The sequence below is a fragment of the Crocodylus porosus genome, unplaced genomic scaffold (assembly GCF_001723895.1).
Source record: "Crocodylus porosus isolate Cpor-Errol unplaced genomic scaffold, CroPor_comp1, whole genome shotgun sequence".
In the NCBI taxonomy this organism is placed as follows: Eukaryota; Metazoa; Chordata; order Crocodylia; family Crocodylidae; genus Crocodylus; species Crocodylus porosus.
The window spans coordinates 6,965,365-6,990,543 of NW_017728936.1; the positions used below are offsets into that span (position 1 = coordinate 6,965,365).

Consider the following 25,179-nt stretch of genomic DNA (forward strand, 5'->3'; position numbering starts at 1 on the left):
TTGAAGCATCTCAGGTGCCAGGATAAAAACCAGCCGGTTAAGTAGAGACTGAGGGACAGACAGACAAGCAGGCGCTGGGCAGGGCAAGTCCTCTGGCAGGTGGGCATGTTCTCTTATTCTTCCAGCTTCCCACTGTTTCTCCGGCCGCCTTCACTCTTCCTCTCCCTCTCTGCATGCTGCCATCCTGCAAGCAAACACTCCCATCTGCCGGGAAGTCCTTGCCAAGCAGCTCGGACAGCCGCACGGAGCTGGGGCCGAGCCTGCTCAAGAAGCAGCAGGGCTCTAGGACGCCTTAAACAACTGTCTTTATTTATTCATCTGGTTTGGGAATCAGAAGAGAACTATCACCCCAGCCGTGCTTCCAGCCGATCTGCTCTGAATTGGCCAGAAGAACCTTTGATACAGGACAAGAGGAGGGTTAGTTCAGCGCTGAGCCAAGAGGCAGGACCCTGAGCAGAAAGGACATAGGAGTATCTTTCCCCAGGGACCTCAATGCACTCAGTGGAAAACTCCGGTTTACCCAGAAATGCTGCTGGTCGAGTGGGGATTTGGGCAAAGGGCACCCCTCCCCCTCCCAGCTGCTCATTGGGTGACTTGGGATAAGTCAGCCTGGTGGGGCCCAGAATTGGCCTCTGGTTTCTCCCCCTAAAACTGGCTTGGATGTCGATACCTTCTTGGAGCTGAAAGTCTGACACCAAATATTGCCCCCTCATACTGGGCCCAGGCATATCCCCAGCTCAGGAACGGGAGTGGGGGAGCCCATTGGGATGAACTGGAGGGGCGCAGGCAGGAGGAGTGATGGAGAGAAAACCCAGGGCTGAATAAAAAAGCAGCATGAGTTCTTCCGCAAGCCCTGGTAGAGCCAGAGCTCCTGCAGCCGGGCTGCCGGACAGCCCCAGCTTGTCAAGGGGCATGGCAGGCTTGGAGAAGCTACAACAACCTGCCTCTCTAGGAGGGAGCTGGACTCCTTGTCTCAACTGCTGTACCTGGCCCGCTGCCTCACCTGCTGCCTTCAGCTTGAAAGAGTGGCCCGGATGTCAGTGTTCGACAAGTTGTCCTGCATAGCTTGGATCATGAGCTGGGATACACTGGAGGAACAAGGAGTTATGGAGGGGTCTGCTCACTACTGCACTGGGGGAAACAGCTTCCTTGGTCCACCACTGCACTGGGGAAATCGCAGGGCTTGGCCCACCACTGCAGAGCAGGAACGCTGCCAAGAGCTGTCGGCACACTGCTGCTTCGCTGCAGCATCCAGGCAGTGGCCTGGCATCATGACACGATTGTCCTGTAGCGGAGATTACTTAGGGGAATCTGTGGTTCAACCCCTAACGGGTAAAACACCGAGAAAGCCGATGCTGAAAGTGAATCAAGGGATGATGAAGCGATGACAACGGATGTGAGCTGATGTTGTCCAACACTGTGGTTCCCAACTTTTTTTGTACCAGGACCCATTTGTAAACATCGATGGCCTGTCCCAACCTAGTGCCACCCACTCCGAACCTGCTGCCCCCAGATCCTAGTGTGTGGGGCAGAGGGGTGCGTGTGGGGCCCCAAGCAACCCCTCGCAAGCTGGGCCTCTGCCAGCCCACAAGGGAACAGCCACGGCTTCCCATGTTTTTCTTCTTTAAAGATGAATCCATTTTTAAAAGTTTGATCTGTTGCTTAAATTTGTTCGTGGCCCTTTCATATATTCTTGCAACCCACTTTTGGGTCACAACCCCCGGGTTGAGAAACACTGGACTCTAACAAGGCATGCGGAAGAATCTGGAAATGGACACAGGGGATGAGACCCCCAGGTCCACCCGGCCCACTTGTCTGACAGCTGCCAACTCCAGGGGCTTCAGATGAAAGTGCAGGAACCTCGCAGGAGGTGGCTGTAGGGAAATCTGCTGTCACAAAGGTTCGTCCTAATGGCCAGAGAGCAGGCTGAATGCCTGGAACGGGAGATTTTTAGCCTTCCCCCAAATGCTTGCTGTTTCACACTAGTTGTTATAAGCCTGAATAACCTTCCAGTCCACGTAAATAGTCACTCCTGGAACCTCTGCCTTCGATGACTCCCTGTGGCAATGAGTTTGATGGTCTAATGACCTGCACCTACTGCATGAACAAAGCATTTCCTTTGCTCAGGTTTGACTCTGTCCCCTTCCACCGACAGCGCCCTTGTTCTTGTGATGTGCCGCGGGGAAGGCAGGTTGAACACCCAGCCGGGAGAACACCCGAGCTAGCAGAGGGTTGATCTTGGTTGGGCTCATCCCTAGCCAGTGAAGATTGGTTACCTAAGGCACTGGAAAATCACCCAGTTAGGGGTCTCAGATTACATTTCCAAGAGCAGGCACAGCTGGAAGTAGCAAAAGCACCCAGGTTATCCCCCTGCTAAGGTACTGCCTTTGCTGGATCCTACCTGGAGTCTCTGCCTTCTCATTGTAGGCTCCCACCTTTTGACTTAGCCAGCACCCAGTGGGGCTGTTCACCCTAACAACAGGTTAAGGGCAGGGTGCTCTGTGCTAAGACCACAAGCTCTTTGGGGCAGGCATGGGGACTCCCCATGGTGGTATCCAGAACCAGCCCCTTTGGGATTTGACCTCAGTTGAATCAAAACACATCGGCCTTTCCCCTTCTGAACCTGGCAGGCATTGCAGGGCCCTGTTGGAAGCATCTCACCTGTTCTGGATTTGATCCAGCCGCTCTTGCATGGCTTCCTCCCTCATGTCACTCGAGACACGATAGACCTGGGTGCGGCTGCAAGGACAGCGGGCGTCTAGTCAGACACGCTTCTTGACAATTGTTGCTCGATTGCCAAGAAGCGGCCAACCATTCCACTCCAGATGAGCACTGGGAAGATCCCCGGTCCCTACATGAACCCTTCAGTCTGTAACCGAGCTACCGCCCCAATGGCAGGACAAGGCACTAACTTAGGAATGACCCAAGAGTCAGTCTGTGACCTCCAAAATAAGCAGGCTCCTCAGCGTTGTGTTAAAGCCTGATGGAAGTCCTGCTAGATCCCCGGAGGTCTGAGTTGCTGTGTAATGACTGAGTGGGCATGACTGCTTCATGCTATGGGAGGTCCTGGCTTCTCCCTCTCTCTGTCCTAATACACTGTTTTATAAGGGAGAAGTTAAGCTCCTGAGCTCTGTGATGAGCCACTGCCTGCATTGGGCATGATCCCTGACCAGTGGAAATCGGTACAGCCCCATCAAGCTCGTGGTGCTGATATGCACCCCTGGAGGAGCAAGTCCTTTGGTCCAGTCCCAAGCCCATTCAGCTCCCAATTAAACTCATTACCTTCTCTTTGCTCTCCCTCACTCCCCTGGGGGAGCTGGACTCCAGCACAGCACCTCATGAGCCAGGCCAAAGAGTACAAGGACTTTACCTCCATCGTATGAACTGGACCTTTGTTCTCCCCTCCGAAAGAGACTGGTTAGAGGCCGCCGACTCCGGCAGTCTGGTGTTAGAGACTTGAACCATCTAAGAGCAAGAGGGTAAAGCAAACCCAGTTACTGCCGGCAGCATCTCGGCCTGATGGGAACGGGGATGAAACTCAGCTCAGTCTTCACCAGGTAGACAGCCTGCTTTACAGCCTACTTTCATGGGAGGTTCGCTGCACCCTCGTGTACTGCTTTCATATTCCAGTTACTCAGAAGCTGCTTGCCAAGACTGCATGGATCATGCTCTGGAGCACAGGAGATGCCAAACCTCTGCTCCAACAGCCTGGTATTACACATGGGAATGTAAAGCCACTGGTGCTTTATGTGCAAGAAAAGCCATTTCTTTGCCCCTTGTGTCTCTAAAGGCCTGAGGAAGAGCTACTGAAGTCAACGGGAGCCTTTCGCTTCACGTGCAACAGGCATCCTGCTATGGGATGCTTCAGAAGAAGGGAGGGAAACAGATTACAACCAGCTACTTTGAGATAAAGCTGCCCAGGCAGAGAGGCTAGTCCTTCCTGGCCCAGTCCGATCAGCCTGTCCCCTTGTAGAAAGATGACTGCTTAGCCCCTTAGACCTAGAGCCAAGACGAGTCCAACCCGACTGCCAAGGGCCAGGTTTCCCAAAGAGTACAGCCCACAAGCATCCTGCTAAGAGTGGCTGGGGAAGGGGGTGCAAAGGGGACACATGTGAACATATATCCGTCCCCAAATGGAAATACCTGTGACCTGGTTGTTCCTGTATCAGCAGGGCCCATCCTGTTTTCTGTCCCATTTTCTGACCTGGTTTCTGCTTTGCCTTCCAATTTCTGCTTAAAGATCTTGGAAGCTTCTTCTTCGATCTGAAAGGGAAGCAAAACCAGCCATGCCCTTTCTGGGCAACTCGGCCCACAACTCACCAAGGGGGTCAGAGCCTAGGACACACTGGGCTCAGCTACACGTGGCCCTTTCATAGCAGGATTAGCCTAAAATCGCCATTTCTAAGGAGCATTCAGGGAGCATATCCAAACGTGCCTGCCCTGAATGCGCCTTAAAAATGGTGATTTTAGGCTAATCCCACCAAAATTTGATACAAGTACCACATTTAAGCACGATTAGCTAAATCGCATTAACCCACGTGTAGATGGTTAATGAGTATTAACAGTGTGTGCATCAAGGAACACACGCTGCATTCATGCGCATTAGCATGGCTACGCGTGGACTAATGTGACTTAGCTATGCGAGTCTAAAGTTAATGCACCTTAATGCGCATTAGTGTGTCTGTGTGTAGACATGCACCTAAATGGCCTTAATGCACCTTAAACAAAGGCGCATTAAGTGTAGGCGCACATAACTACACATGCACACCCTCCCACTGCGTAGGTGAGAGACCCTCGCGGCTAGTGCACCCCCAGAGCCTGAGACTGGAATCGGAGCCTCCTGCTTACTGCCAGGTCCCATCGTAGCTTGGTAACATAAAGCAGTGCGACTTGCCAGATCAGGACCACGCACAAGCCTTTCCTGGCTAGCATTCAGCTGGTTGCCCTGGAGAGTTTGAATTGCATTAAAGGCTGTAGTCCCAGCCCCTGCACTGCACTAGCCCGGGGCGGGGCATTATTCTGCCACAACCGTCTTTCGCATAGTAAAGGGTAGTCACCAACGTGATGCTGAGCCAGATGGTTACACCTTCCTGTTGTTGGCCAACTGCCCGGGCCTTACAACCTGCTCCACCTCAGCGCCCACCAGACACCTTGGCATTACATCCAGTTACCTTCCCTTCTAATGAACAGGTCGGGCTCAGGCCTTCACCCCAGCGCCCCTTGGATAAACGCCTGCTAAATCTCGGTCTTGTTCCATCCTCCCCCAACATGAGCATCAAAAGGCCCAAGCACCACACAGAGGGGCCTCTGCTGCTCGGCTTTCTGGCACCCAAATGTTGTAACAGGCTCCCCTCTGCGAGCGTCCTGGTATCTGAGCATTAGAGGTCTGTCCCCGATTCAGCATCCGGGCGACGGACAGCTTTCATGGGCTTTGGCAGCCTCGCTGCAGATGTACCCTGCCTGGGTGACTTGCTGAGGCTCTCCTCACCTTCCTCAGCCAGTGCTCCAGCACAGACACCGTCTCCATCTCCATCACTTCAGTATCCTGAGAAGAGCGAGATGGGGTGAGTCTGGCTTTTACCCCCGCGATCCCCCACCAGGGCCCTACAACACAGCCAGACTGTACTCCTCCGCCTTTTCACCTGAGTCTTGCAGGCTGGGAGTGGGAAGCCAGCTACTTTACGGGCCATGATATAGGTGGTCCACAAGGAAATAATCATCCTAGCGCACCCTCCCGCAGGAGGCGAACCCTCCCTCAGGCCACCTCTCCCCTGGGCACCGGTGCCCGCGGCAGTGAGAACGCTGGTGTCACGGCAGCTTTGTTGCATCACGTGGCTCCAACCCGCAGCAACCGCCGATGAAGTAACAATGGCACAAAATACCTCACCAGCCCGTCTCCTCCACTGGCGTGGCCAGGCAGGGAGGGGCAACCCAGGCGTTCACAGCAGGAATCCTCCTTTCTGGCGCTGGGAAAGGCTGGGCCTTTTCCTGGATGTGCCCCTCACTGTGATGACTCTTGGGAGGGGTCTTGAGAGGTCACTTAGTCCATCTCCCAAGAAAGGAGCAACCATGTCTAAACCATTCCTGGCACTTCTCTCAATTCTTGTTAAAACACTCTCCTGTGATGGATACTCAGCGGCTCCCCTAAGTCACCTGTTCCAGTGCTTAGCCATCACTGTAGATGGAAATATTTCCCCGATGTCTAACCTGAATCTCCCTCATTACAATTTAAGCCCATCACTCACGAGCCTGTGCCTAGGGGACATGGAAACCGCCTAGATAGCGTTGGAGCACCAACCTGGTATTCAAAGGATGCTGAGCCCAAAATGAATTTCACTGGCACACGGGGCACCTGTTTGGAAAAACCATCCAGTCTGGCAAGGTTGGAAGTGTTATCCCCCATTTGGCAACCCCTTTCATTTTGGAAGTGGAAGGTGACAGCCTAAGGGCCTGCAGCACTCACTGACCAGCTGGAGACTGAACACAGGTCTCCCGGTTCTCACTGCACAGCTTTGGGGTCATGAAAGTTTATAGAAAAAAAAAAAAAAAAAAAAAAAAAACATGATGTACTTTAAAATTTCAGGCTCAAAATGCCACTATTTACTAAAAGAGCTGTAGCAGAGAGGAAGAAGTATGGATCGAAAATTAGCTTACAACAAAAATAAAAAAAAAAAAAAAAAAAAAAAAAAAAACTTTTCAAGCCGTGACTATGGCCAAATCGCCGATTCTACGAATAGGCACCAAATCTTCAGGTTCGGCCGAATGGAATCAGGGACAGTGATCTGAATCAATGAATCAAATCGCTATGCCCAATTTGAGCCAAATCCAAATCAAACAGGGCCTGCTTTGCACACCCCTACATGAAACACCCCCGAGCATGCACGTTTCCCGTATTTCACCTGTAGCTCAGCCCAGGGGTCCCGTGCACAAAGCCGGCTGTAGGGAAAATGGTGCCTTGGGAGAGCCTGTATATTGGTGCTGCTCCCAGTCAGTGGCACTGCTGCGGGGTGGACTGCAGCAAGTGCCATCCTGCCCACGTGTGCCTGGCCCGCTTCCTCCCAAGTTGCAGTGGGGTGCCAGGGGCTGCTAGAGATGCTGTCTTTACTCTAAGCTCAATAACCAGGGGCTCTGTTTCATAAGGACTCCCATACTACTTTACACATCATTTTCTTTCTCAGTTCCCAGTTTCAGTCTAGCTGGCATGCTTCTGAGCTCCCCTGTACAGTGTCACTGCACTCGCCTCCTCCAAATCTTTGCTGGGGTTTCTATGGGATTTTTCACTTCCTGTCCTAAAGCATTGTGCAGGATAGCTGGGCATTGCTAGCCAGCTGCTGTGGGCCACCTGAGAGGTAAAGTCATTGCAGTAGAGTTTGGAAAGATCCTCGGGCTGCCAGGTTAACTGCAAATTAGGCAGTCCTCTAAATTCTAGGGGCAATTAAAGGAAATAATCTCTTCTTTCATAACCATTGACACAGGTGGTACTTGCAGATTAAAAACTGCTCAACTCTAAAATTCCAGTATCTTTTTTTAAAAGCTGTATTTGAGACACAGGCAAGAAGCAACTACTGCTGTCCTAACACAACTGAGGCTGGCACTGGGACTGCTATTAAGTCCAACCGTGGTGTCGCCGCCTTATTTCATCTTCAGCAGCCATGCGAAGAGCGACTTTCAAAAGGAGCCAAGTTCTGCACAGCCCCTGATGCCTGGAGGATAGGCCGGTTTTCATACGGCCCCAGCACCACTCCAAGCCTGGTCTGGGAGCACGTGCAAGTCAGCAAGATAGGATCATTGCCAAACTGTACCTTTGTTTCCAGGGGCTGCTGCACTTCAAAGGGGGACCAAATTGACTACAGCACAGGGGACACACATGGGACCTTGACCTGTCCCCACTCTAAAACTAGGGGTCTGCAGCAGGAAAGAAACGGGACCAGCTTCGTACATCCAGGAATTGAACCTTTTCTTTTCGTGCACCACGTGGCATCATCTGCTCCTGGCACTGCAAAGGCAACAAGGCCAGCAAATCGGGATCTGCCACACCTGGACAGCACTGACGGCAGTCGCACAGAAATCAGGGAACAGCCACTCGTCGTCACCCAGCATCACACGGCTCAAACACGAAGCAAAGTAACAATGGCATGGTGTCGGCAATGTGCTGCAGTTAAAAGGGGAATATCTCACCCGCCCGACCTCCCTCGCTGGCGTGGCGACTCAGTGAGGGGGAACCCATGTGCTCTCAGCGGGAATTCTCCATCCTGAAGCCCTCAGTCCTCCAGGCACAGTGACGGGCTATCCCGGGAGTCCCAGACAGAGATCTCCACGAGGATACTGGAGGGATTTCACAAGCACATCTGACCCCAAAGGACAAGACTTCACGAGTGTCCATAACACGAGTCACGACAGGCAGAAAGTAAAACGAATGCCGCATGCCTCCGGTTTATTTTTTAACAAATGTTTATTTATATCAAAATACAAAACATTTCTGAAGCAGAGTAATGTTACATGAGGAGCAATTAAATGTTAAACTTTAATCAGTTCCAAAATCCATCATTCTCCTACAGAATGGCTAGTTTTACGTAACATTGCAACACTGCCATAATTTCTTAACTGGGTACATTTTTTTTTAATTGTTTTTTTAAAAATTTTCACCTATGAACATGCAATGTTACTGGCAATGAGTTGTTTAGTACTCAGCAGCCCATAAAATACCAGCAGGCAAAGGTCTAGGGACAAAACACTCCCAATTAAGGCAGGGTTTCAAATTAAATTTTCCTCCAATTTATGGTCATGTATGGTTTTAAACTGGCAACAGCCCAAGTGCCTAAGGGGCCAACATCCTTGGCAGACAGAGCGGGTTTATTGCTTAGAGCCACCAAACCGGACATGGCTAGGAGTTGCCTCCAGTGAACGCCCATCGGGTTCGCTCTATGTTTTGGATAGAGGTGGAGGGGCTGAGACACGGCTGGGCAGAGAGAGTCAGGCAAGGTCTGGGTTTGCACTGGCCAAGCAATGTGGCTCAGTTGGAAGATTTTCAACCAGTCCTTGAAGGGCGGATCGGACAAATCTCAGCTGGGTGTTTTCCCATGACAGCTAACGCGCTTCAGGGGACACCGTCAGCTTCCTGGCTGCTCTCTGCACAGCTGGTTTCCCAGCAGGGGAGGAGAGCAAGGAGCTGTTCACATTCCCCGGGAGGTTACAGTCACTTGCCGAGAACAAATTAGCACCCAACCGGTGGGGCGAGGGTGCCCCCGTTCGCTCCTCTTGCTACGAAATTAGAGACTGTAGGCAAATTTGGGCCGTGCCTCCTCCCCAGCCCCAAATGCCCTCCACGTAACAGGGAGCCCAGAACAGGACGAGGCCTTCCCGGGGCTCCCCCGTGACAAAGTACGAATCCCAAGCCAGGTTTCAGTCTTTACTGCCCCTGCTGGTATTTTACAGGTCTTCACAAAAACAGAGGCTGAGAGCAACAATACAGATAGAGAGAGATTATATAGAGCGCAGAGTAAGTTTCTTATAAGGCTTTGGTACAGCACCATCATGTCTCAGATTTATTTCTAAATCGTTTACAGAAAAAAAAAAAAAAGCTTACTGAAAAAATAGTGTTTTGTTTTTCTTTTCTTTTTTTTTATTTTCTTCTTTTGAGTAGCATACCTGAAGTTCAAAAAATTAACCCTCTAGTTGCCACATTCAGGCTCTCACAAATGATTTTTGCTGTGTGCATCTGTGCAATTTAAAAGCGCAACGAGTCAAAACCAACCTATTGTTAAAGTGTTACACAGCCAACTCCCCTTGCCATAGCCACCACACTGCTGTGCCCCGGAGCGGCTGAGAGTTTGAATTGCACGAGTCAGTAATCAATACCACAGAAATTCAGTAGTTGATCACTACGAAACTTCATTTTATATATATATATATATATATATATAAAAAAAAAAAAAATCCCAAACAAACCCCAAACCCAAAAAGAAAGAAACCCTAAGAACAAAAATCACGACGACAAACATTGAGGAACCAGTGGAACTAATGTTTCCTTTATTGTTATTGTTAAAAAAGTCAGTTCCACCGGCTACTGTTGAAACAGCACCAAAGAGCACCCTAACGTGTGTTATACATTGTAATACTCAACATTCAAGAAACAGAAACGAGGTTGAATGTTCTTTGAGGGTCAAAGGGGTTCTTGAAATCAAAAGACAAGAGGCTCTTTAAAAAAAGGAAAACCTATCCGACACAGAAAGAGGATCAGCTGGAGTTCTAGGGAAGATCCCACTTCATGGGAAAAGTCCTATAGGTTTAACAAGAAATCAAACCAATATGGATTGATGGAAAAGTCAGAGGGTTTCATAGATTCTACAAACCTAGCAAACTATGATCGCAAGAAAATGATACACTTTTTAATCGGCATTTGGAAATCGGCTTACAAAATTCTATAAGCAGGGCTAAATTCTCTATGAAACCCCAGATGACGGCCCAAGGACCCTATAGAAAAAAGGTGATCGTGGGCTCTTACACTTCTACGGGCTTTTCCCACGAGGGAAATGCAGAGAGCCCACACAGTTGTACAGAAGGTCCCAAGTTATCTTTATTTCAAACGCTGGGACCAAGAGTGCTAATCACTTCGTTTTTGCCCCGAAACATGATTGTTCTACGAGAAGCGTGTACAGTCACAGACCACAGGGGAGCGGGGTGGGGGTGTCTGTATATGGACTAAAGGCAAACGAATGCCCAAGATGAGTCCATCCTGCGTCACCTTGCGGCCAGCGTACCTCATGCTATCTACCAGCCTCGGTGCAGCACTGGGAAGCAGAGGTTGAACCGTTTCATGAAGTGACCTGAAAAAACAAGGTTGACCTTCAAGCGCACCTGGGATGGGGAGGGCACAGAAAGGATGGAGGTCTCAATACATAGCCCCGTGGTACAGCAAAGTGAAAGGAGGGCTCAAGACAATCTGCCCCTCTCCTCTCTGATCTTACACAGGCTAATATTTAGGGTCACGGGGGACACTAGAGGCTTGAAGCATGGCCAGAAGGCCTTTGTAACAAGAGCACCTCGCTCTCTTGTCAGTGGAATCGTCAAGATTTCCCTTAATTACCAGAATATCCATTCAAAGCAAATCCCCTTAATGTTTCATCCTGGAAGAACTGAAACAAAACACAAGCACAAGACAGAGACCAGGGGCTGCAGGTAAAAATGACCAAGCAGAGACCTGCCGTCTCCAAGACTGTCCCCGTCCCTGACAACGTCAGAGGGGAAATGAGTGGCTGCTCACTTTAAACTGGCACCCAGAGGGTTAATATTACTGTAGAAAGTGTGCTTTATAAACATCCTTTTCTCCACCCTCCCCTTTTCTGTGAGCCTAGCGATAAAGGGTGGATGGGGAAGCAAGAAAGACGCCAACACTGCACCAACTCAACGAACACCCCCACACAACCAGCATGGGAGCGCCCCAAGCTCAGGGTGGGCTCAGCCGCAGAGACTGAACCCAAGAGATGCTGAATCCCGTTCACCTCTCGCTCCACCTCCCCCACCTTTCTATCTCTTGCAGTCCTTATGCATTTAGTTCCCATCATCCCAAATTAAAGGTTCTTTCAAATATGCTTTCATCTCAACAATTGGTGCTGAACAAATCTCAGCATGAAATTAGAAACAAATCTTCTTAAGGTTTAAAAAAAAAAAAATCACAAAACAGCATGGGTCAAACCGAAGAAAGAAGCTGTGCCATTAAGAAGGGTATGGGCACCTAGCACCCCCTACCTCTACTTAACAGGTTACATTCATGTTTTAGCTGGTTAGATTTGCCCTGGCCCAGAAAGCTTGGTGTGGGGGTGGATTTGGGAAAGGTTGACAACAGCAGCAGAGGACAGCTAACCAGCTAGTTCACTCCACCCCAGCACTTCTTTGGGAACCGAAGAAAAACTTTCCAATGTAAGCTCTTGAAAGAGCAACTGGAGCCTTTTGTAGGTGGAGACAGTCCATGGCCACCTCCAGCCTTTGCTCCATAATATTTACTTGTGTGCTGTTACAGCACAGGAAGGGATGACAGGAATTCGGGGTCATCACTCTTCCCACCACGCCACCAGCTTTCCCTTCCCTAGCTAGGGAAAGTTACAGGTCAAAAAGGTTGCTGAGGTCTACAACAGATTGGAGAAGTAGGAAAGGAAATTGTTTTTCTCAAGTCCTTCTCCCTTGCTGATGCCCACTCTAATATTCCTCAGATGCCGAGGATGTTTCTGGGGTGGGGAGGACACAAGAGGCTTCTCTAACAGCAAGTTATTGCTCGTCAGGTTAGCCAGGCTACTGCAGCTGGCTGGGCTCTAAATGCCGCAGCCCAGACTTCCCCAGGAGGGGCAAACGAAGCGGTGAGGGCTGCCTCCATCACCTGTGTGAGCAAAGAGCCATGACAAACGTGACCTCTGACCACGTCTGGAAGGACATGAAGGGTTTTGCTGCCTTTGGCTGTCTCGGTGGCCGAGTAGAGACTAGCACGCGAGAGGCAAGAGGACAATAGTTTAAGTGGCCTCATTCGGGTTTCAGATCAGGCTTGCGCACTCATGACTGGCCTGGTTTCTGGGAAGCCAGACACCCCAGTAGGCAGCATGCGCTGGCCAAATCCAGTGGAAAGAGACCAAAACTTCACAGTTCACAAAGAAGGAGGCTGGGGAGTCCTGTGGTCACTCCCTGCGAAGGGAGCTCCTACTCTTCCCTTCAGTGCTGGAGTGCTGCTCAGGTCTGGAGGGCAGCAGGGGAGGTGCACAGACAGAAGCCACTCCCGGCAGACGCAAATTCTGTCACGTGCTCATTTCTGAGCTGTGCCTCACTGTCTCAAGTGACTGGCAAGAGCCTATGACCCAAAGCCCAGCACCACGTGCACTCCCTTTCTCAAACTGAGACCATCTCAGGGACCTTTGGGAGCTTCTGACCAAGCTCCTGACTTTATGGCACCCTGGAAACAGTAGCAAATGCACCCTCACTACTTATTTAGGGGCTCTCCTTGCTCCCATTAAGTCCATGGTAAAACTCCTATGGACTTCAGGGGTGTAGAAGCAGACCCCTATAGGATAAAGTATCAGAGGTAGAGTAGACCAGGAGTTAGTAACTTCTAGTCAAGAGTAATACTCCTTGGGACTTTCACAAGGCCGCTCAGCCTTGGAGAACTGTACAAACAAACATCACTCATTTGTCCTCACCATTGTGAAGTGACAGGTAAAGATTATTCCCATTGTACAAGCCCAAGACCGTGTTGGTAAATCCATGCCAGAGCTGAGATTACAATGGAGAGTCCTTGTGCATTCATTCCTGCAGGTAAAGCATACATTGCTTTAGGTCTTGAGGGAATCTAGGCTGATTCTTGGTCTCAGCAAAGTCTACAGGAGTTTTTTTTTCCTATGGCTTCAGTGCAACCACAGACTGGTCCTTTAGACTCAGCTGGGAGGGTACGTGTCTGTTTGCTAAGAACCCACCCATCACACCAACAGCCCCCCAGCACTGTGAAACACTCTTACCTGACATACATGAGACAGCTCAGATCCTCCACCTGCAAAACCTGTATGCAGAAGGGGTCTGGCAGCAGTGAGGCCACACAGCAGGAATTCAGACAGAGGATCCCCAGGGATTGGTTTTTTCTTTAAAAGTGAAGAGTCTTACAAGCCGTCCCAAAGTCCCCTTCGCCTTTGACACCATCTCTACCAAGTCCTGAGGAGTCAGGGTTTTGCTTAATATTGCTTTGAAGAAAAAAAGAAAAACCTCAGGCATCATTACAATTACACTTGCTGCAGAAATGTATCAGTCTTGTCCCTTGAAACTCCTCCAGGAAAGGAGCTGGTTTCTGTTTCCCAGCAGAAGTTGTATTATTGGATTGAATTCACCCTGCAGGGCAGGATGGATTTGGGAAGACCAAGACTATACTTACATTGTATGCGTGCCTTTACCAAAGGCATGACCCCAGCTCTGTCTAACTGTTGAAAGACACAGGCAACGGCAGCCCCAGAAGACCCTTCTAGGCTTCAAAGTCAGCAGTCCTTTTAGGAGAGGTATATAAATTCATAACTGCCTAGATAGATGCAGCCTTAGTATATCATGCAACCCAATTCCCTGAATCTATACGAAACCTACAGACGACGCACGTGCAACTGAGGCTAGCCAGAGGTCAGGGCCTTCCCCAACCTCCGAAAGCTAATGACAATCCACTTTAAGCCTTGTTTTCATGTTGGATCCCCTGAGAAATGGAGCCCCAAAGGGCACAAAACCAGTAACTGCTGCCATCTGTTCCCTAGGAGGTTTCTGAAAGAATTAGACTCTTGAATTACAGCTGCAAGTCCCCAACTTCCACCCACGCTGTTATTAAAGACCCTGTTTCTCTGCAGGTCTGGCAAAGGCAACAAGAATTCATAAAGACAGAAGGACTCGGCGGCTTTGTAACCAGTGGAATCCATGGAGGGGGAATGGCATTTGGCAAAGGTCAGGAGAAGTCCAAAACACATCAGCAGAGCCGTGTCATCTGCCACAGTGCCAAACACATCCTCTCCCTTTGTGCCTTTCCAGACCCAGATGTTCCAGTGCAGAGGTTGTCCTTTGGGGCACTGGAAACAACCTTCACAGTAATGGCAGGGCCATTGTGGACTTGGATCTTCTGAAGTTACAAATCAAATGAACAAAACTTTACATTTATTTCTTACTGAAAGTATGCTTTGTTTTTTTTTTTTTAAACTTTACCATTCCTTTGTCTAAAGCCGAACGTGAATGCAGCCTAACACTATACCTACAGCGATAGGCGCCCTCGTCTCATAGCAACTGATCCTAATTCATGCTAACAGCCCCTCATTTCTCTTTCCTTCTCAAAACGGGGACCTCTTCTCTTAAAAGAGATACCCCCAAGCTGGCCTATCAGTTCAGGAAGACTGAATTCGGTTTTGCTGTGCACAAATACTGTAATGCGGACTGCAAGCCCCGGCCCAGCCTAGAACGATATGGCGAATCTCAGCATTATCCTTCTACCTCCGCTAGTTTATTTGTTATTTTAAATATCCCCCTCCCATTCCCACTCCCTCCCACTTCAATTTCTAACAGAAGTGATAGCACACACCAGCAACAACTCAGCTGTGTTTCACGGACCAGATAAGCTGCAGAATAGGCAGCAACTGCAATACGCTAACACTCAGCAGACAGACTCAGTGCACACCGTACGCAAATCAGACCAGCTGTGTCGCCCAAAATCCAGCAAAGATAAAAGATCACAACAATTCACAACAGACTCTGCTGAACCAAAGACCGCATTCAGTTGTGACCATTTGTTTGGACTCCACAGAAGATTTGCTGCGGCGCAACTCGCCCAAAGATACTGTATTGCTCAAAATAGCTCTAAGCATGGGTACAAATATAAAGCAAACTACACGACTTGTGTGTGTGTGTGTGTGTGTGTGTGTGTGTGTGTGTGTGTGTGTGTGTGTGTGTGTGTGTATATATATATATATATATATTTCTATTTATATATATAATTTGTCTCTTTATATTCGGATGGAGAAGTGGAGAACTCTAAACGCAATGCAATCCAAAACGACGTGCTCTAATCCTGCTGTTTAGATTCTCTCCACCTCTGACAGCCTCTCTCGAGCCTCATGGACGTTTCAGACACATACTACCAAGATATTTTCTTTTAAATACTTTGTATTTATCCCCCCCCTTTAAAATAGAACGTAAATATATATTTATTTTATTTACAATGCAGCTTTCAATACACAAAGCTCATGTCCGTATGGGTTTGTACAGATGCTGGGGCCCACCTATCAGGTCATTTTTTGTTGGTGCCTGGTGCTTCAGAAACAAGAGGGGACACACTTGTCATTTTAGACCCTAGGATCCACTCCCTCCCATGGAGACTAACTTCCTCTGCAGCATGTTTAATCCTCAGGAGGAGTGTCTTGCCCCCTCACCCCCAGAGGAAGAGGAAAGTGGCCCCCTGGCTTTGTTGAAAGAAATCTTGGGCCAAGCTCCCTTCTTGGTTATACCTGCAGAGGCCAAGTGAGTAATCTGGGCATGCTGGGGAGGCAGTCCCAAATCTTGCAAAGGAAATTACTGGGTCTATTGTGGAGCAGAAAGTCAAATTGTTACCCAGTTCCTTGGCACAAACAAGCTCGTCTGCACGGTCTCATACGGGCCATGATCCCATCCCTTGTCTCCAGGCCTCTCCAGAGCTCCCAGCCATTCTGGAGGTATTTTATTGCCCTGTGCCAAGCACTGGCAGCAGAGGGACCAAATCTCACGAGCTGATGGCTGCCTGGACTTCCCTGGAAGTCAGAGCTTGCCACGGCTCAGGGACTCTGTCCTGAAGTAAACAGCTGGCAGTTTGCCCCCCGTTACTTGGGAGTTACCAGAACCCCCCACCCCATCACGCCCCATTTTTATTTACTTAAAAATCCTTACACGTCACTATAAAGCATGCTTGCAACATCTGAAGCCCCCAAACCCAGACCAACCCAACCTTCCTCCCCTTTCTTTCCCCACCCTCTCCCTATATATAGTTCTAAATCCATGCATGTATCCAACCACCCAGAGCCCTCGGGATTGTGGTGGGGATGACCTCTCTGTTGCATATGTCCTGAGGTTACCCAGCTTAACTGGGCAAGGTGCATATTAAGTGAACAAAAACCAGGAACAGACACTCAGACAGTGAAGAACTGGGCAAGCCAAAAGACACAGGGGAGGAAAAGAAACTGCTTTGAAAGGATTTGCTGATGGAAAGAGAGCTAGCAAGAAGTGCTGTGCACAAGAAGTAAAGGGCAAAGGAGAAATGAGCTCCCCTTTTCACTTTCCCTCTCTCATCCACATCACATGAAGGATCTAGCTGCCTTCAAGCCTTTTTGCAGAAAGCAGGACAAGGCTTTATGGGAGATTTCTGTCAACAGCGTGTGTCTATAAACTAGTCGCAATTAAATGGATCTCTCCAGTTTACACACGCCTCTTGCATGCGCCTTACACGGCAATGCCATCAAAGCTTCCCCAGCCGGTAAAGGTCCTTCAGCATGCCAAGCTTCCCTTTCACGCGAAGACATTAAGGTATTCCACGGCATCACCTTGCATGTGAGGAAGCACACCTAGAGAGGCACAGAGAGGTAGAGATGCATGCAAAGTAATACAAGCAAGTCAATGGCAGAAATGAAAAAAGAACCCAGGTATCCCGACAGGGATTGTGGCTGTCCACCCCCATCACCACCCCCTTTCTCTTTACGCACAAGTCCACCTGCGGCTCTCCTTCTTGCAGAGCCTGGAGACGAGCGTGCACAGTAAACACCTTGCAGACGGGGCATGCGACAACAGACCACCACAAGGACAGCAACTGTGGGTATGTACAAAGCATGGTCAAATAACTTCTCAGTTATGAGCAGTCTTTGCGACTACTTGTAATCATGGCAGGCACAACGCCACAGGACAATATAGTGTTCAAATCGGCAGTCCCTTAAAACCACCGGGTTTTGGATCTTGGCGAACACGCTTACCAAGAACTCAGTTCTGTTCTTAACTACACAGGTGTAAATCCTGCATAACTAACAAAGTCAGGTGAGGTATTCTGGATCTATCAAGAGACGCTCAAAAATCTTGGCCTCGCACACAATGCAAACGTCACCGTGCAGGTGGCGATGCAGGTTTGCTTTGGCGATATTTATCCTTTCAGACACCCGGTGAATGTTATACTTGCTATTCCCCTTCCAAAGAGGTAAAAGGGGAGCCAGTTCACAAACTATGATGACAGGATGGCTGCAGTGCGACAGAAATGGCCTTGCCACTGATACAACAGCGCCCAAATGTTATGACATCACACCAGCATGGCATGGTGCATTGCAGTGGTGGAAATGTTACAGCGTGACATGTTTGTCAGACGTCTGCTTTCAGGTTACAGCCCTTGGTTGTGTTGGGGGTGGGAGTCTTGAGCGTTCCACTCTGCAAACCAATCTAAAAACCCAGCAAGAGCCCTGCATGACAGGTCTTATTGGGGTTTTCAGGCTTCCCTGAAATTTCTAGCCTAAGCCACCACAGGAGGAAATCTGACGTGGCAAATGCCACGTTTTCAAAATCAAGGGATGAAAGAAAAAAAAAAAAGCCTTCCCTTTTTTCCTCCGAGCCAAGTCGCTCCAAGAAAGAACAGATGCAGGAGTAGTTTGTCTCTGCAGAATAAGTAACAAGAGAGTGAAGTCCACAGGAGGTTTTGATTACAGAGCTTGTGCGTTTGCTTTAAAAAAATGTTCTACGAACTCAAAAGGAAAAAATGCAGTGCCAATGAACACCGTAGGAAAGCATTTGTTATAGACAGGGCTTTTACATGCATGCACTTTTTGCCCCTCTCCATGTCTGTAGGCTTGCTGCAATTTTAAAAGTCTTTGAATGCTGCTCAGACACAGGCCATCTACTGAAGGAAGCAAGATAGACAAGAGATCAAATTAACAGATGCATGGAAATGTAGACCTAACATAAGCAAGTATAACTTCACTGAAGTCAAAGGGAGATGCACCAAATTTCTGGTTTGCCTCTTGCATCGGGTGATGCAGATCTGGAATAACTCCACCCAAACCAATGGAATTACGCTGGATTAGTATCACAACAAGACCAGAACCAGGCCTTTCATTCCCAGTTCAAGGCCAAGAGTGGTGGTGCGATTCCTCATTTTCACCAGAATAATGGACTTAGGATCACAGGAACATAGGGTTGGGACGGACCTCGTGAGGTCATATAGTCCAGCCTCCTGCTCAGGGCAGGATCATCCCTGACTAAATCATTCTTTCTGACAAACAAATCCAAAGCACTTATCCTGAAGCAAATTCGGGTCCTAACACACCAAGAGAGACCAGACTCTCCTCCTATTAGAAACAGATCTGCCTGAACCCATAAACATCACCTGCACACACCTCCATGTGCATATTTGGGGGTTAGTAATATAGATACACACTTGTTCTCATACAGTCCTGTGCATATAGGTCCCAACTTGACTGTACACACTGCATGCATATGTGTACATGCACTCACAGAGCGATACTGGCTGCTATCAAAGAAATCCTGATACCTCCTGGTCAAGTGACTTGGCTACCAGCAATGACCCACAAGCCTTGCCCACCCACAGGAAACTAGGTGTCCTCCTTCCCCTCTGTAAGAACTACTAAGATAATGAAAGAAGTTGCCAACTTGCATTAACAAATGAGAAAAATGCACTAGCAGTCCACTGTCCAGCTCGGCCACTTGGAGAAGCGCACACTAAGCTACCAGTAACACGCACACAGCGTTCCCGGACCTGCAGGGAAGCAGTCGTGCCAATCACGGCTGTGGATGCTGTAAGCTTCAAATCTACCACGAGCCAGTTGCTAGACAGCAAAAAAGCAAGAACCACTGCAGTCTACATCTCAGGCCTGGCTGAGATCACTTACTAGACCTCAATTCATTCACCATCTTCCGGTGAGGAAACCCAAACACCAGCCGAGTAGTTTTTGCTGTATTCACCCCACCTTTTTCAGTGGCCCTCTAAATATGCCAAAGCAAATGAACCCAAGATATGGGGGGAGCTGCAGGCCTGCATGTTCCTACCAGGACCCTGGGTGTCACGGGACCTAGGACAGCTCCGGAGGAAGTGACCCTCCTCCCTGCCTACCTTCCAATCCTTCCTAACCTTTTCCAAGCAGTTCCCTAGTCTGCCCGGACAAATATACCCTACCTGGGAGTCCAGGGGTACGAGCTATGCAGAGACAGCACAGACGGGACAGAGCTGGGTGGGACTCTGCTCCATCTCGTAGTAGGCAGCACTGGCCTCGGCAGGGAGATTAAGAGAGATTCATTTCGACCCTTTTTGGTTCAACAACAAAAACGTATGACCAAGAGCAGGTGCGTGCCCAGGGATGGCATATACACAGAAAGGTCAAGCCTTGGGAACGTGGAGGAGCCCAGGGCGATGCTCCACACCCATCTGTTCCCACACCCTGCCCAGGCTCTCGCTGCTTCTATCCCCTTCCCCCCCCGACGCTGCCCATCCCTCCCTTGCTTTCTCCCACCCCAACCCCTATCCACCCTTCACATTTTCCATGTGACAGTCAAAACATCCCCTGTACATGCAAATATTTCAGATTCTTTTGTATACTTCTACCTCTTCCCCTACTTTTCCCTACAGATTTATACGTCTCTTATGTACATTTTTTCCCAGTTCCACAAAAATTCTCCTCTCCATAAATGATCGGACACTGCCAGCCTGCAGAGAGCCCGTGCCGAGAGGCTCAGAGGAAGTGCAAGAAATAGAAGACACCATGGCTACTTGGTCCAAGCACTACAGCCTCCAAAGCAGGAGTCACGCTTGGATTTGTACCTGAACTGCTCAGAGCTCAGGATTATTTGAACCCCAGAAGTGGACCTAGACTAATCTCTCATGAACACAAAGGGACATATTACCCACATCTTCCCTCCCCTCCTCTGCACTTTGTACGATCAGACTAGCAACTGCTGTCGGAGAACCACGAACAGCTGTTGACCAGGGCTGGGATTACTGATGCTTGCCAGAAATTAAAAAGGAAAAAAGGTATCTTTGAACCTTAAAATCCAACACAAAATTGAATAGCTTCCAAATGTTTCAGTAACAGGAAGAAAAGCACGCAGCTGCAAAGGGCGTTTGTTAAACAAGAGGCAGGAGCTGTTACCACTATTCGCCTCTCTCCTCTGAACATGAAAGGCCAGAGGAGTTCAAGTTCTACAACGGTGATTCTCGGGTCTGGAGAATGGGATCTGCCAATACAGGATTAACTCTGTAATTAATCATCGCAAATGAGATCACTAGCCAGGCCCCTCCACTACTCACACATTTTCCTTAGTCTGCAGAGAAAAAGAAACAAGTGAGGAGAAACAAAAAACCCCAAATGGCCCCATAAGGCCCCCAAAAGCCAGCTACCATAGTAATATCAGAAAACCATCATGGAGCATCTGCAATTGCATCTAGTGGGGAGTAGAAGCCAAGTCTTGCCACTGAAGGTCCCGCTTCTGATCCAGGGACACCTAGCAAGGACGCAGCAAACGTCAACCCACCTGCCGAGACAAGACAACGTTTGCAGAAGCTCACAGTCCAATAATTTTAACTTAAACCCGAAGTTAAAACTCAGAACAAAACAAAAAGGCCAATTTTGTCCTGAGAGGGATTAAACAGCAGCAGTTAAAGCACTAAAATGAAGTCACTACATGCAGAGGCCATTAGATGAGCACAAGTCTCTGCTCGAGAAACCTAAATATCTCCATCCTACCTCCTCTCTGTCCCCCTCTCCACAGACTCTCTGACCCCAAGGTTGGGCAGGGATTTGCTGCATTTCCCTCCCTTGATAGCAATTAAGCATTTCCAAAATGGTGTCCCCCCCCAAATAACCAGCAACTAGAGGACAAAATCTAACTCACCCCCTGAGAAGCTGGGTCTACCTGTGGGGTAACAGCATGGCTGCAGGGGAGTTACAGATGAGCTGGACTTCCACAGAGGCATTCGCTTGGGGGAACAGCCTTGCAAGAACACCGATTCCCCAAATACACAGTCTCACTAATCCCTTACACTATAACACCCGAGCAGCTACCATGCTGTACACCTCAATGCACCTCAGACTTAATGCACTCAAGACGTACAATGCATATGCATTAGATACCAATCAACTAACTCTTCCAGAGTTTTTACTGAAACGTATTTGTTGCTTAACGGAGAGATCTAATGAAACAGTCATTAGATCTCACTCAGCACAGATGGGTCTTTTGGATTTAACCTGATGCCAGTCCCCCAACAAAAGGAGTTTCCATATGACCATCCTGTTCTTAAATTATACTTTTGACTGAAATCAATACAGCGATTTCGGATGTATACCACTGCAACTGAGAACAAAGTCTGACCCCTTAGGGAAAGCAGTTTTCTTCAAGAATTTCCCATCCATGCCGACACCTCTGAAAAATGCTTTCCCACTGCCAGCCACTGAGTCTTGCATTTCCTTACCACCTTGTAAGGGGTTGCAAAGAAAGGCACATGTGTAAAGTGTAGGGTCTTGTCTGCATAAGGACACTGAACCAATGGATTTTGTTAAGGGAACACACCCCATGGTTCGGGTACTTGTTTGCTTTAAAAGTGCCCTGAGACAGGGTACAGGAGACATCTGCACCGGTATATCTCAAAGTGAAAACTTAACCTGGGGTGGGGTACAAGAGGCTGCCTCGACACTGGCATTCCACAAATTGGACAAGCTTATTACTGTGTCATTTAAACCTAGGAGGAGAGCATTTAACTAAATGAAAATAAGGCCATTCAGTTTAAAAAACCCAATTTGAATGACAATGGTGCAAAAATTACTTACGCAGACAAGCCCTTCCAGAAGTTAAACTCGGAGGCAATTCCTACGTCTCCCACTGGCTCATGTATGCATGGCTTAGCTAACTCTTCCAGAACAATACATTTGATTTCATTTAGCTGATTAAACCCAACATTTCAGTTCTCAACCAAACAGCTGCCTTTCCACTTAGAACATGGATCTGAAATTGCTAATAAAAGGAAGAAGAAAAAAAAACAACACGCAAGAAGCAGGAAACAGCATCTTTGCCTGCCACTGTACTAAGAATCATGAGCCAGGTTTGCGGTGGGAAAAATTCTGATTTGGGGGTATAGCTCAGGTCCTCTGCCAAGCCAGCAGCAGTGGGAATAGAAAGCCAGGATGATCTTCTAGAGCCAGCCCAGGAGCATCACGGGCCAGCTCGGTTACACCATCTTGCTGAACTAGTATCTCTATACAGAGGTCTATCAGGGAGAAAATCAAAAGGTAAACGTTCAGAACAGACGCTCAAATAGAAGACTGATACATAGCATCTATAGTGCTTTTCATCTTCAAAGGGCTTTACAAACAGTCACTAATCAATCCTCTCACAACAGCCCCGTGAGGTAGGCAAAAAAAACATTGTTATTATCCCCATTTTGCAGATGAGGAAACTGAGGCAGAGAGGTGAAGTGACTTACCCAGCCTCAAAAGGGAACCACTGGCAGACATGGGAAACTGCATCTGGATTCCCAGCTCCCAGCCTTACGTTCAAACCAGACCACTCAGCTGCAAGCAATGTGATAACTTCATTTATCAAACACCAATGATATGTGGTTAAATAGTTGCCATCAAATTATTTCCTGCAATTTGTATGGGTAGCGGCTGACTGAGCTTTCCCTCTAGCCTCAACCAAACACAGGATTATCTCCAATCCTCCCTGAAAGGATGGCTCACAACATAGCCCACTATCGGGGAGATACATTGAGACCTCAGAAACAGTTGCAGTGCCTTCACCACACTGAGGACAGCCGTGAACGCAGAAACAGGAAGAAAAGTAACCAAGGAGGTACCCCATCTTCTGTTCGGGAAGACAATTCCTCATACTGCAAAACTCATCGCCTATTCCCAAAAATAGGATTTTCTGCATTATTGAAAAGCTGGAAAAGTCAATTTTGGAAACAAAAGGAAAGGGTGACCAATTATGGATTTATTATGGGAACATGCATTTATTATTATGCATATTTATTATGGGAATGGAGCTCATCTGGTACTTGAACAAATAAAGGCTACGTAGGTATCCCATAATAAGTATTTTGCACTGATATCCTACGAATTTTTAATGTACCCAACACCGTGGTAGCTGGATGCCACATACATGCAATCCTGGTTTCTTTCCCTTGCACTACAAACCATTCATGACTAAGCCTCATAACCCGTCTTTGAGACTGGGATAAAACTCCTACCCAATTTTATAGACAACTGAAATGCAAAAATTAGATGAATCATTCAAGATCACAGAGGAAATATGTCACTGTGCTGAAAACAGAATGCAGGTCTCTGATCCCAGCACAACATCAACTTCAAACGCTATTCTTCTTCCAAGTGCCCATCTGTGCACCTAAATGGAGATGCATGAACTAGAACCAGGCTCTAAAATCTCCTCACCCAACTCAGTGCAATTTTATGTTCAAAAATATAAAAGTAGGGGGGGAAAAAGTACTTTGCACTGCCTTGAAGAATTTGGCTTAAATTCATTATTAGCAGGACTGGCTGCAATGTCACGCAAAGCTTCCATCCTGGATAGTGAGAAAAATATACCGTCCTTTCACGCTGCAGTTTAAAATCAATGCTACTATTGCCCTCATAGTGCAAAAAGCCCTTTGCAAAAAACAAAAAGACTTGTACAAGAGGGCACCTCATTTCAAATGGATTTCTACTGCACTTTCAGATTCCTAAATACTGTGGTTAGTCAGAAACGGTGCAGTTATGATCACACTTTTCCTGCTTCTGTCAGCTGGGTCTTTTTCCTGCACGGTGCTCTCTCAAAAATCTCTGCAGCAAAATGGCCACGCTGACCCTTCTCGTTCTACTCCCCTCTTCCCCCCAAATATTCCTGTCTGTCTGACTACCACAAGCTATTGCAACAGGAAAAGTTGCTACATCAAAATCTGGGGACTGAAAAAAAATCAGGAAAAAGCATTGAAAGGTTATGGTGGGGAAGAATTTTTAGATAGAAATGTCATCCCAGCTTGGCAGGGAATACATCTCCCTGACAGTATCAGATTGGAGGGGTCTGATGTTTTAACAGCATTGTGTTACATTCCTCATGAAGCAGGAGTGCCCTGCAGAGGCAAATGAAAGACATTCCTGCTGCCGGTGATGCCTCACAGTCCCTGGGAAACAATTTTTCACCATCGCTTGGGATTCTCTCACTTTTTTTTTTTTCTTCAGGCGACTTTTCTAAGTCACTTGAAAAAGTCCCCTGCCATTCTTGCAAGGGAGGAACTACAGTGTTAACGATAAACGGTAACCTTTCCACTTTGGACAGATTAGCAAAGTAAAAGAATTTGGCCCCAGGCATATTCTTTGCCACATAAGGAAGCAGCTGTGTTTGCAGATAACCAAAAGGAGTTTCAAAACTGGGATGAAACGGGGAATAGCTGGCATTGTTTGACACAACTCAAATGTTCTGGGTCCATGAGGGGAAGAGAAAGCCCTACAGGAGCAAATCAAAGCCAGGCAGAGTTGTGAGAAGCAAGAACGTAGCTGTCAAAGAGCAGAGGCTATTTGCCGAAGCACAGGCCAGGATTTGGTAAGATTGCCTCTCCAGAGGGCAGTCGTTGTGGTTGAAAACAGCCAAAATGCTTCCTTCCTTGGCCAGCTTTTCCCTCTC

At 48.2% G+C, this 25,179-nt stretch overlaps 1 protein-coding gene across 1 annotated transcript; it reads right to left on the reverse strand.

Annotated features, from left to right (window-relative positions):
* Window positions 1-317: 317 nt before the first annotated feature.
* Window positions 318-5,778, reverse strand: SPATA19 (spermatogenesis associated 19). The gene is made up of 7 exons (XM_019546925.1): window positions 5,643-5,778; window positions 5,489-5,545; window positions 4,144-4,263; window positions 3,371-3,465; window positions 2,662-2,739; window positions 1,004-1,088; window positions 318-394 (listed from the first exon to the last, which is right to left on the reverse strand). Exons 1-6 carry the CDS (start codon window positions 5,718-5,720, stop codon window positions 1,013-1,015), a joined length of 504 nt encoding a protein of 167 aa, XP_019402470.1. The 5' UTR covers window positions 5,721-5,778; the 3' UTR covers window positions 318-394; window positions 1,004-1,012.
* Between the last annotated feature and the right edge of the window lie 19,401 nt (window positions 5,779-25,179).